The 13886-nt window shown below is 39.7% G+C and overlaps 1 protein-coding gene across 7 annotated transcripts in view; it reads right to left on the minus strand.

The window, feature by feature from the left end:
- ELMO1 (engulfment and cell motility 1) overlaps positions 1–13886 on the minus strand; it is a 310115-nt gene that overhangs the window by 153620 nt on the left and 142609 nt on the right. For all 7 annotated transcript variants that reach the window (XM_054817203.1, XM_054817196.1, XM_054817197.1 and 4 more), the window contains one exon: positions 11159–11263. In XM_054817203.1, coding sequence (XP_054673178.1) covers positions 11159–11263 — 105 coding nt within the window. The remainder of the gene's footprint in view (positions 1–11158; positions 11264–13886) is intronic.

Raw genomic sequence — 13886 nt, forward strand, 5'->3', positions numbered from 1 at the left:
AGGAGAAATAAGCAGGGAATGGACATGTTTACTTCATAAACCCTTGAAAACAATAAGAGGGAAAGAAACATAACACACAGCTCTAGACTGAAAATACTTCTATATGTCTACAGAGCATACTTGAAGCTGGCTTGATTCATGTTTCTATCACAACAGTTATTTTACCAAGGAAAGGAAAGTAGTGAGGAAGTCATGAAGCCCACACAACCTTCATTCAAGTGGAGGTCTATCATTAATGCTCACGAAGTGGCTGCACCCTATTATCTTCCTCCTCCCCCTCACAAATTCACAGCAAGTTGCAGATCCACCAGACATTTCACAAGAAGCAGGTACAGTGGTTAAATTTTGGTTGGGGGAAACAAATATTTAAAGGCAGAAACCACGGACATTGCAGGAGAACTGTTGGCACCATAGAATCACAGAATCATTTAGGTTGGAAAAGACCCTTAAGATCATCAAGTCCAACCATTAACCTAGCACTGCCAAGTCCACCACTAAACCATGTCCCTAAGCAGCACATCTACACATGTTTTAAAGACCTCCAGGGATGGTGACTCAATCACTTCCCTGGGCAGCCTGTTCCAAGGCTTGACAACCCTTTCGGTGAAGAAATTTCTCCTAACATCCAATCTAAACCTCCCCTGGCACAACTGGAGGCTGCTTCCTCTTGTCCTATCACTTGTTACTTGGGAGAAGAGACCAACACCCACCTGGCTACAACCTCCTTTCAGGGAGTTGTAACGAGGGATAAGGTCTCCCCTCAGCCTCCTTTTCTCCAGGCTAAACAACCCCAGTTCCCTCAGCTGCTCCTCATAAGACTTGTGCTCTAGACCCTTCACCAGCTTTGTTGCCCTTCTTTGGACACGCTCCAGCACCTCAATGTCCTTCTTGTAGTGAGGGGCCCGAAACTGAACACAGTACTCAAGGTGCGGCCTCACCAGTGCTGAGTACAGGGGGACGATCACTTCCCTAGTCCTGCTGGCCACACTATTGCTGATACAAGCCAGGATGCTGTTGGCCTTCTTGGCCACCTGGGCACGCTGCTGGCCCATATTCCGCCTTCTTTCAGTCTTACCTCGACTCTGGTCTGCTTGGCTGCCATTTACTTTACTATTAGGAATCTACTTCTGCCAGTTTTTCCTTTCTTCAGTCCTTGCAGAGCTACACAATTGGGAAGGTCCAACATGGAAATGTGGCTTCTAATACATTAGATATTATACAGACAAAACTCAAAACCAGCTCACAGTACGGGAGTACTAATGCTGCAGAACCTCTTCTCTTCCTCTGTTCCTTCGACCAATACTGCCCATTACCATGAGGCAAAGCAGAAAACCACCATGATGTGTAACACTCAACAACAACATACTTTTTTCTTTAGGGAAAAGCAAAAAATCCAGACAAAAATCTCAAGAAAAAGAAAAGGAAAAAAAATTACCAAGAGAGGGCAGCCAAGAAAAGTTTGAGTGATGAAATGACGTTGACAAGCAGGACAGGAGAGAGAGTTGTGTTTGTTTTTTTAAAAAAGTAGATTGTTCCTTAAAAAAAATAAAACAACGACAAAAAACCCCCACTAAAACTACAGCTCAGAAAAAGGAAGGAAAAAAGAGAAAGTGAGAGAAGCATAGAATAAGAACAAAATTATATCACAAGAAGAATGAGATGAAATGACTAGCAGAAGAGGAGAAAGGAAGAGGTTTAAAAATGTTTTTAAAAATGCAAGGAGGTGAAATTTTTAGGAAACCAGTGTTATCCATTTTCTTGACATTTCTACAGATGAAACTGTAGCCTGTTAAGGCATGGGAATTTGATAGTATATGTAGCAGAATACAGATCTATACAGTTTTTACTATTTTTAAATTACCTACTCTCTCTATATATATATCCCCTCTTATTTACAAATTCCTGCTGTAAACGGAAGAGAAACATTTCCCAATTGCCAAACAAAACCAATGAGTGATCAGAAAGAGAAATGAGGGCTTGATTGTGTTTCTCAAGGTAGACATTTCAGGCAGTATTGGTCAGCTACTGGTGAGAGCTGAATTTCTTCTGGGATTTTGCCATATGAATTGCCTGAAGTACCCTGTTTCCTCTGAAGCCAAAAGTCTTTTCAAGAAGTGGAAGGCAGCCCTCCAACATCCAAGTGTCCAACAAGGCATTTAGAGAGATACAGGAAGGAATACTCCTCCTTAGAGAATACATTAAGTTGTTGTTTTTAAGTGCAAGATCTTTTGTACTTTCCCTGGTGTTATAACCAATGGTGCTCAGCATCATCCAAAGAAGGCTCACCTGCCTTTACAAGATATGCTACCAACAGCATGGACAACAACATAAAATAAATGCAAGCGTCATGCCAAGATCACAGAAGAATAATGCAAAATCTCCAGTAGTAAATAAAAAAACAAACTAAACCCAACCAAACTCCAAACAAAACCAAAAAACCCACCACCAAACCAAAATCAAAAGATTTTCTGACTTTATGGCAGTGTTCCTTTATGATCTTCCATTGAATTATTCAAGTCCATCACTACCTCAGGAGCACAAAACAGACCCTCAGGGAGGCAGTAGACTAAATTAAGAATTTTCCACATTTGACTATGATGGGCTTGAAAATCTGCATCAGCCTAAATAACGAAGCTTATATGTGCAACTAAGAGTTAATGACTGACAAAAGGCAAAGTTTTGAAGACAGGTATATTCAAAAGCTTCCTCATCAAAATCCAGGAGGATGAAACCACCAGACAGACATATTCCTCCTTCACTGGGAAGGAATATCAATTTAGCCAATCCCTTAATCCCTCACATTAAAGATTAAATTGGCTCAAAGTATACTGCCCACAGCAACTGCAGATGTAATTCTCAGATTCATGAACCAACCTCAGAACTTGGCAACAGAATAGAGATTCATTATGATTAGGAAGTAAATACAGAAATGAAAGACAAGACCCACTATAGCTGCATCAAAACTGATAACAACTCCCATAGCAGATAGTTCAAGAAGCACTGCTGCTCTATTAAAAAGGAGCATTTCCTCAGACTTATTTTGTAGTACTATCTAAAATGATCCTATGTTAATAGATACCAAGTTTTCTAGCAGGCTGCTGTAGGTTAATATAGCAAGAGGTTCAGAGAGTTGGTTAGTAAAGATGGTAAAAACCTCCTTAGACCCAAAATGAAAAGTCACACAGTATTTTAATATCCAAAAGTTGCAGTGATGCTCTTTCTTTTCTTGACACTACTTTTCCTTTTCCTAAGCCTCCTTATCACATATGGTAGACTTCACCATTCCCTTTTCATTTAGATGCTTTAAGTAACTCTAGGAAGCAAGTCCTAAAATGAATACTACCTGAGAAGGATGAGGGACTCTACTGCAGACAGACTCGATTTCCATTCACCCTCTTCAACAATTTTGCTTTCTTCCTAAGGCAGCTTGTCATTTGCCTCAACATTAGCATCAGTGTTCTTCCAAGACCCTTCACTCAGCACTGTCCCCTCTAACCTGTCTTTTTATCTTCATTATTTTATTTCCAATTTCCCATGCTTCCCTTCTCTCCTATCTCAGTGTTCCTTCACATTCCTGACACCTTACAGAAATTCCTCACAGCAAAACAAAAATAAAGCAACAGTTATGTCTGCCTTCCTCGGGAAGGCGCCAGAATTGCAATTTAAGCCTAGATTTGAGAGAAGACCTGAGACCTACTACAGACACCAAAGAAGAAAAAGAAAGGAGCCACTGATAGGAGAAACACAGACACAAAGCCGTGCCTTATTGCAGGGACATCTAATTATAGGACCACGTTAAGGATCAGACGCTAGGAGTCCAATATGTGCTTTGTCATGCACAACTACGAATAAACACCTGGGGGCTAACCAGCCCATCGTGTGAGAATTGCACTGTAACCTGCTGCTCCTGGGGAGAGCTGCTAACAGGAAAAAGCTAAATACACAGTGGTTTATCTTGAAATATCTTCTTCCTTTCTTTGCCACTCCTGGCAGAACCAACTAAATCCCTGTAAAGCATGGTGGTGAGACCCAAGATGAGAAGGCCCAGCTGCCATGTCATCTTCAGAAGCAGCACCAGGATGTACTCTTCACTACCCACAGGCAGGGGGAAGTGATTTGGTGTTGACCTGGTCTAATTTGAAAACCACGGGCCAGGTATTCCTTCTCCCTCTGTGTCCCACACAAATGTAAGAAGGCAATGCTTTCCCTGCAATCCTCTCCTTGCTCACCTGTGGCAGTGGAGGAAGGCAGGAAACTGCAGTACCTGCAGAATATAGCAAGTTTTTGAATTTTCTTTTCTTTCATAATGTGAAACAGGCCCTACTAGTGCCCTAATATGTTGTGGTATGGATATATTAGAAAAGCATCAACATTTATTGCACATCAATGAGATTGGCAGCCAGAGAACCTCACAAAAGCTCCTGGCAGAGAGTAAATGGGAAAACCTGAGACTCCAAAACTTAGTCGCCTTCTCTCCCCATGTATACACATCTCAGCTTTGCAGGTGGATGGATCATGGCTCCACAAAAACCAGCCAAATCTTTCTGTGCTACTGCTGCGACTGATGGTATGATTCAAAACCTTCTGAAGACAATAGCTAGACTTGCAACAACTTCTGGGCCCTTTGGATCAGGACCTCATTTAGCCAACAGCTTCCATATACATGGGAAAGTTTAGGTGTGCTATGAATGGCAAGAAGTGATCTGAACATATGCAAGACTGTAAGTGTCGTATGTATCCCATAGCACATACCACACAGGGCTGTACGGAGGGTGCCATGACTCCCTTGCAATTCTCTTCCTTCCTCAGTACTTGCTGAACTCGTGTTTATGCTGCAACCAGCCACTCCAGGCTTTTGCCTCTTTGCTGTAGGGGACCCACCTCAATTCTGCTATCAGTGATGGAGGATCTTGGAGCAAAACCACACAACTTCCTGGTATGTTGGTATGGAAACAGAGACATTGAGTGATATTTGGGGAAAAAAACAAAAGACAGGCAGAAGAACAGCTAGACATCTGAGTGGAAGGTAAGAACAGAGAATGAAAAGACTGACAGAGAAAAGAGAAGGCAAGAACACATTATCAGGCTGGGAACCACTGGGCTTAGGCAATTAGGTCTTATGTGGAAAACTCATCCTTCATGAGACATACCAGGAAGACACATATAAGAAAGCTCACTCTTCTTTCTACCTTTAGCAGAATAGAAATAACTTACATCCCTTTTCCTATCATTTCTGGGGGAAAAAAGAAAAAAGGCACGGCAGAAATCAGGCTGAGTTTTATTTCAGAAAATGCTGAAATTATATGTTGGACTACTCATATCTGATCAGGGTAGAATGAGTAGGCATGAGGAGACTTTGTGAATTGACGGAAGGATGTGTAGGCAGCCTCCTATACCACAACTGCATGGGTTAGGAAGTATACGGCAGACAGTCTGACTGTGACTCAACCCATTAAAGTTCCGAAAGGCCTCTGCAGGATGCCAGCAATCTTCCTGCCTGCATCACCAGCACTTGCAAACAGAACCTGCTCCTCCACTGTGACTTCTGAAGGCTTCAAAAGGAAAAGAACTCCCTCCTCAACACCACACCACCCTGCCCCCGCCAAAAGCAGCAACTCAAGTAGCTGCCGGGGAAGAAGTGTCTCTGCATCGCAGCTGTGTGAATAACTGATTTTCCAGCTCAGCAGATGCAGGGAAAAGGGGATTTTCTACTACTGACCCTAAACCAGCTACATTTTTAATTTTCAGGTAATCAAAATAACTCTTGGCTCAACAAAAGTCCAAACATTGTTTTGATTTGGAGCATTTTAAAACTTTGAAAATTTGTTTTAAATACAAGAACAGAAAATTTAGAGGCATACCACTAAATATCTTACACATCATTCACAAAAACATAGTAGCAACGGAGCCATCATAAAACATACCAAGGGATTAATAAGCCCAGCTTTTCAGCATGGATTTCAACACTGGTTTCCCACCCTGGTAACAGTATTTTATACTGAAAATTTTACATTCAGTATCTAACAAATATTTGCATGAAATAGATAAAAATCAGTGGGGAAAAAGGATAAACCTTCTCTTCTACAGAGGAGAGACTTGAATTTCAGGCTACAGTAAAATGATCTCTTTCCAAGGAACGCTTACTTTTCCCTAAACATACGAAAAACCTACCAATCTAATAAATGGCAAAGAATTGGGCATAAACTTGGGTAGCCAGCTGGGGAGAGTACAAATAGGTGGATAGCTAATGCTCAGACACTGAGCTGCTAAGCTGTTTTGCAGTTTCTGCCTGAAGCACCAATCTCTTGTGCTTAAACAAAACGAGGAGACACAGCATGTCTTCTTAAGGCAGAATCTCACCCCAAAGAAGCAGTGAGACCTGCTAGAATATGGCTGGTCATAAGCGCAGAAGAAAAATATAGACAAGTCACCAACTTGTCAGCCATCAAAAGTAAATTCATTAGCATGAGAAATGTGGACCCCACCAGAGACAATATTGTATAGGGCTTTTGTGACTCAGCTGACTTACTGTGAAATACAATAACCTCTAAGTAAAATCCTACACTTCCTTCCAGCTGAATGTTATAACTACAGTTAGATGACTATGAGGAAAATGTAAAATAAGGGAATGTTTCAATGGTAGTGCATGAGAAGCTAAGGTGTAGTTGCTATAAATTCAGTTTACCCAATGGCATCTTCTCTTTCTGTCTGGAAACACTGTTAAATTAGACAAGATGCAAAATGAATGGCAGACCACTCACAAGTAGAGCAGTAGCTTTGATTTTGCTGCCTGCTATCAAGAACACCTGAATGAACATTGACTGCGCATATATGGGTCAACTTATCAAGACAGCAAAGCTAGTGTTTCTATAGAAGCATCCCAGGCACAAACATGGCACATTTAAACACAGGGCAATAACTATCTAATTTCTCTTTTTGGGTTACAAATAAAAAGAGCGCTCCATTTTGGTTCCTTTAGCTTGCACTTTACATCAAATTAAGTAAACATTCTTTTACATCAATATTAGCAATCACTGAAGTGCATGCATAAAAACAATAAAATCAGGCACACGAATACACACCTACAAACACACATGCATACAAAATATTTCAGTTTCATGTATTTATACCTCTCTCCTCATTGCATCTTGAAAACAAAATGGATCTGAACAGTCTTGCACCACAAATCCCCAAACAGATCAATGACAAACCACCGATAAATGGAGATACTAATACAAATGGTGGCATAACAGTATTTCCATGGAAGAGTTTTTTCTCAGACCCTTTTTACCCTCAGGAAAGTTTTGAAGGCATGCTGCTACAAGTTACCACTAAGAAAAATCTCAAGATGTCTGCACTGAATAAAGTCTGTTTTAAATGGTAACTTACAATTTCATTTTTAAAATTAGAAGAACATGAAGCTGAAGTAGTTCTGGAAAGGGGCAAATTGGAACTGGGGTGAGGGGAGACTTGTCTGCTCCAAAGGAACAAAAAAAAATTATCTGTCAGAAAGCTTTATTCCAATCATTTTCTTCACTGTTAACTTTAATTATACACTCTGACTGACCTATAATTATGTAGCTTGGGAAGCTGCCAATTATTTCCAGTGGAAACTTTTAAAATTTCTTGCAGAGATTCAACATTACTTTCATCAATGCATCCCATATACTATGTCACCACCTTTTAAAAGCAAAGTCTCTGATGATAGCAATTGATTATTTAAGCAGAACATGAAAAAAAAAATGCAGTGCATATCAGTCACTGATAGCACCAGACAGTTAATAAAAAAGAGAAAGAAAAGGTAACTTAAAAGTTACCTTATTGAAAGTTACCTTATTGAAACTAATTCAATAGGAAACTTTTTTAAAAATGCAAATGATAGCCAAGGAGACAATCAAAGAACACATATTTTTTTTCCCCTCCACTAAACAAGCCTTCCTCAGGAGGCTCCAGTCATATTGTATAGTAAACAAAAACAGAGTTTCAAAAACAATTAACTCAAAGTCTAAATAAAGAAAAACAATGCTGTCTTTATGTGATGGAAGACAGCAAGTAAAGAAAACATACTACTGTAATTTCAGGAATAAGTATCCAACAGGAAAAAGATGAATGAAAGAAATGGATTGTGGGGAAGTAGGTAAGAAAGAATCAAACAGGGAAAAAAGTTTGGTTATTTTTGTTTCCTCCTTCACTGTGTGTCACCCATATTTTCACCTTGAAATGCTTTCTGCTTTCCAGATGCAGACTTACCCATCTGCTCCACTGCATTCATACCCATGTTCTTCAACACATTGCAGTTGTATTTACTCTTCCTGAGTACTTTTGTTTGGTACTGGTCTTTGAAGTCCCACTGCCACCCCCCTGAAGGGCATTTCTGTTTCTGACATCCTTGCCACCTAATTCACTTATTATGCAAATCGCTTCTAAGCAGAATCACTTGTTAGAGGCAGAACAAGAAATGAAAAGGGAAGAGATTACTTATTGCCTGTTTTTTAACTTTTCCTTATCCATTTTTTTTTCAGTAATAGAAGAAGACACCTTACTAAGGGCCATCCTAAGAAAGCATCAGGTCAGACTGCAGTGATTCGTGCTGCCCATTAAAATGCAGCATTGCCAATAGACTCAGCGAAACCATCGTGATTTCCTGATAGTGTCTTTCCTTAATACATCACATTCTGTCAGGAGAAACCTCCTATTTTTCAAGTTCATTTCAAATCAACTCTGGTTTCCAGTCTCAATTTTTAATTACTGTACAGCACAGATATTATCTCATTTGGGGGCTTAGGAATTAATCCACAGTACAGCAATCAACTGTATTGCAAAGGGCCAAGTTGAAAATAATCTATCCTCCTGGGAACCAAATCATTTCCTAGTATCAACAATGAAAAAAAAGAGAAGAGCTCCTGTCAAACAAGTTGTTCAGTATGCAAGTATTATTTGTATAGCTAACAATTTCTGGTGGAAACTTAACCTTGACCACAGACAGAAGTTTTGTTAGGGTATAGGAGAAGAAATATATCTGAAAAAATGAGCGAGATCAACAGGCTGTACAAATAGAGCAAATTGGTCTGGTGGAAGCTTTGGGAGCCAAAGGCCGTGAAGAAAAGGTAATGTTAGATGTGAAATAAGGCACTTGAGAAGGAAACAGGCATGTCGGGGCCCACAGGAAACTGCTGTACACCAGCTAGTAAGTCAAGGAGATGAAAAAAAATAGAAAGTAGATAGTTTTTGCAATTGAAGACTAGCAACGCTGTAGGAATAGCACAACATCGTTCATCTCAGAGGTGTTCAGCACGCTGTTAACATGATAAGGCAGACCACCGCAGAAGAGTGAGTTACTGTGCCAGCAATGTTAGTATAAACACTAAGTAGAACTACTCAGGAAAGATGGGTAGGCTAACGTACTACCAAGGTACGTTAACAGTTCCCAAAGCAGCTCTGAGCAAGCAATTTAATCTAAGCATGCCTCAGTATGGCATTTCTAGTGTATTTCCCACTTGAGAAAGAGTACAGATACAAGGCACCCAGACACTCTCCTAACAGGAACCATACAAGAATAAAAACTGGCATCTCAAAATAACAGCAAAAATTCTCAGTAATGTAGCAGCCAAAATACTGCATTATAGAAACAAAGCTGAGCCAGCACCAAAGTCCTTTCTAAAGAATGGCTAATTACATGCTACACTGAACTCAATTTTTAAAACAGCATTTGCAACGTGACAAAGAAAAATAAGAAAAAGTTGAGAGATGTCAGTGAAGGCTCTATTTCAAGAGAATTTCTGTCCTCTTTAAATTCTTTCAGACTTCTTTAAAACACAGCTATATCATTTGGAGCACTGACTACCCCTACGAAGCATATTCTCTGAATTTAGAATTTTCAAAAGAAGCCTATGAAGTAGCACCATCCAGATCTTACCAAATTTTAATGAGAAAGAGTAACCTATTTTCTTTTTATAAACAAAACCACATTTCAGCATAGTTTATCCAGATATCATACTCATTGCCCAGTATATAAAATAACCCTTAATTTCAGCGGTTTACAGGGTTTGATAAATATTGCTGTATTGCATGCTACCACAGTTTCTTTTAACAGTTATTGCTAGATTCAGACTGAGGCAGAAAGATATATTAAAAGAGCAGATCTGACAATCTTGCGGTCTCCTATTATGTCCATGAATCATCCTGGCTTGAATATCGGCATGTGCTTTACAAACCCATCAGAGCTTTGACACTATTCTACTTTGAGCAAAAATAAGACAATAATGCATATTAAAAGTTCACTCTTCACTTTTTAGTAGAGATGATGGGTGTGTCTACTGTCTCCTTGCTATACACAACCTTCTTTAAGCAGGTCTGCATATGCACTTTTTCTTGGGGAGTTAAACCATCCCCATCTCAAGACATTGACTTTCTAGACTGTCCTCTACTCCCATCTGTGCTCACTAGGTTTACGCTTGGCAACTATTCGACTTCAGTATAGGTCAGGAAAAGCTGCTGTATTCAGAAGCAGGTATTATTCAGCTGTATGCCTCTTCTTGTAAGGATGCAACACATAACTTGCTTTAACTACCCTTGAAATAACAAATGTAGGAAGTGGAGTGGGCAGGGGGCAGGAACAGGTTGTGCAAGTGAATCATGATGCTTTTTACCTATTTTTCTCCAAGCATTACCTCACCTACAGCAGTAGTTTTAGTGGGAGTATCTTAACTCTCAGGACACTGCCAACTCAGTCACTTATCGAGGCATTTGCTCATCAAAGCCTCCTTTCCACAGAAAACCCTGACAACTTTTGGTAGACTTAGAGCAGGGCAGAGAATTCTGCATAATTATTCATTTCTGAGCTTATGGACATCCATCATGCATCTGAAAAATGCACAAGCTCATCTTCCTTTTCTTTGCAGGCCTAAGCAAAAAAGTAACATTTTCAAAAAAGTAATATCTATAATATTTGACTCAGCAATGTCAGACTAGACAGCTGTACAGCTTTTCCCCAAAGCTTTTACAGACTTATGGTTTAGTGTTAGGTGGTTTGCCTTCCTAGAGTTTGTTGTTAATGATAGCAGGATTCTGAACCTCCTCTTCAAAGTCAACTGTAAACAGGAAACGATCAGTGTCAACAGGCAACCACACAGATATCTAAGACAAGAAGAAGCCTTACCCGTATATAAGCATCCTGGTGATGTTTAGCAAAGTACAGCATGTTGTCGAGGGCTAACATTCCTGGAGGGGTCTGTGTAAAATCCATTGCTGGGTTTACGTGATTCTGTAAAAAGATAACAAGATCACTCAATTAGCATCTTTCCAAAAGCTATCAGCTCCCCAGTGATGTGCACCGTGTCAGCATGCTGTGCCAAAAAGTCTGGCAACAGAGCTCTTTTTGCTGAGCAGAAAACTCTTAACAAGGAAATGGCCGATGCCTCAAACAACTTTAAAGCCAAATGCAAACACTACAAGGTTGGCATGTCAGTCATTCACTTCTGTAGCTACAGAATGGAGTTCCCCAAAGGTTGAGCGCTTTAGAAGCACAGGTCTCCAAGTCTTTCACGGCAGATAGACTCCTCAGTGGTACTAAAGGCTAACAGTATTTACGTGAAAATGCAGATATGTATCCAAACAGCCACCAAAACACCTATTTATACAACTGCTATGGAAGGATTTCAAATAAACCACGAAAAGGAGAAAAAAACCTACTAGATTCAAAAGCTATATTAAGTGCAGTCCTGAACGCAAAGGGCGTCAGAAAAAAGTGTATGAAATTAAACAGATTCACCTTGTGGAATTCAGGTAAATTTTTTGTTACGTTCTGAATCTATAAATTTCATCTGTGGAATGAATGAATGAATATACCAAATATAAGCAAAATTTGTTAGCTTCCACATGCATCTACAAATTTTAAATGTTCACTTTTGCATGCTACAGGAAAAATTACATTTGCTCAAGTATTCATTAACCCAGTCCATCTTCTGATTGGATGGAATTAAGTGTACATTTGAATAAGTTTCATATAGTTCATGGTTTAGATACAAACATTTGCCTGGCTACAGACAGGCTTGAAAACACCACAGAAGTTGCTCAGAAAAACAAAGACTCAAGAGTATGTCTCCATCAAAAATGCCTATCGTCTGCTATGCTCTTTTATCAGTATCACCTTTGCAATGTCTCCAGCTCCACTCATCATTCTGACACTGAAAGATTTCCCTAGTTGTTTTGCAATGGCATTTCTATTCTGCAAGATCCATCTGACGGAGACTTTAAAAGTGCATTTACTAGCAGAAAACTGACTGGCAAAGATCAGCACAGATTTCTTCTTCTATCAGTCTGTTTCTGCTGTGTGCTCAGGGTCTGATCCACCCACCTCACTGAGAAAAGCATGGGTTTTACTACTTTTCCTCCTGTTGAGTCTGTCAGAAACGTGAGATTCCACTCTCTTGCCTGTCATACCTTTAGATGTATGATAGGTTGGTTTACCCAGTCAATAATTCATAGTCGCATGAAAGAATTAGAAATATTAGAAAGCAAAAATTATACATTAATATAATTGCTGCAACTTTAAAAGTAGACAAATATTTTGGGCACAACCTGTTCATTTTACATCTTTGACTTAGGAGAAATGGTGCACAAGCAAAACAATCATAGGCTCATCATTTTGCAATAGGGAATCAAGAGGATGTCTGGAATCCTAGATTTTATATGGAAATATCTATGCAGTAGATATTGCAGAAAGGTAGTAGTCTAGGGTGGGAAAACAAAGGCTTACTGAGTTGTGTTTTCCAAAACCTCACCTTTCTAAAACTTTTAAAAAAAAAAAAAAAACCAACAAAAAACCCAACACTTTCATCTTTTCATCTGAATGACGAACAAAAGCCCTTCATAGCTATTTCCCCAACACAACCTTCCATCTTCCACATGTGATACATGTATCAGAACATTTAAAATCAGTACAAGACTGCTTCACACACATCACAAGCCCAACAGACTTCAGCTTCTGGGAGGAGATAACTTCCGTTCCTACAATTTTCAACCATTCCACAAAGTGCATTTTAAGAAAGGCTGAGTCTGGCAGACTCACAAATGATGCTGCCTCCCCAGCATGAGTATCTTAGCAGGACCTTCTATGTATTTGAAGCTGCCTTCATTTTGGGTGTAAAGTACAATTCCTGGGGAACACCACTTGATACTCAGCCTTGCCATGAGGCATGTTTCCTTGGGAAAGCTGTTGGGAGGCTGTCAATAGGGAAGCAGAACTTCGGCATTAGGCTGCATAAGCTCTCTTCACCCCCTGGCTATAACACGGGCAGAGTGTACCTGGATAAATACCTGGCAAGCAGAGAGTATCAAGAGCCAGCTACCTTTCTCCAGCTATTAAAATGCTAGCACTCATTTCACTGTTATTTACAAATAATGTAAATAAAAGCAGGACACTGAAATAAAAAGGCAGACCTACTGTTGCTTGAATAATTCTTTCCTTCATCCCATTTTACATATCAAATAAACATTGACAAAAAACAACAAGGACATGAGAAATCTCACAACGTTTAGTAAGGATGACTCATTTTGTCTCTTACCATCAATACTAGTTCCATGTTCAATCAGAAAAGCCATCTCTCCATCACTTACTACTTTTTCTCCAAGTCAAGCCTATAAACCCAGCTATTTTCAATTGTTTCTTTCAAAAGTTTCTGTCACTTTGGATCCCAGGGTAACTAGGGCTTGACCTTCAGCTTTGTTAAGTCAAATAACTGGAGATATGCCAGCTGATAATAGCTGAAGACAGTTCTGGCATGTGCGAGACAATACATTATCTTCAATTATTCTTCAAATTCAAAAGGAATGCCAGCAGCTTTGTTCCTTTCCTTCTTCCTCCCTCCCCCTAAAATCATCGTTTT

This window comes from Grus americana, chromosome 2, assembly GCF_028858705.1.
Source record: "Grus americana isolate bGruAme1 chromosome 2, bGruAme1.mat, whole genome shotgun sequence".
In the NCBI taxonomy this organism is placed as follows: Eukaryota; Metazoa; Chordata; class Aves; order Gruiformes; family Gruidae; genus Grus; species Grus americana.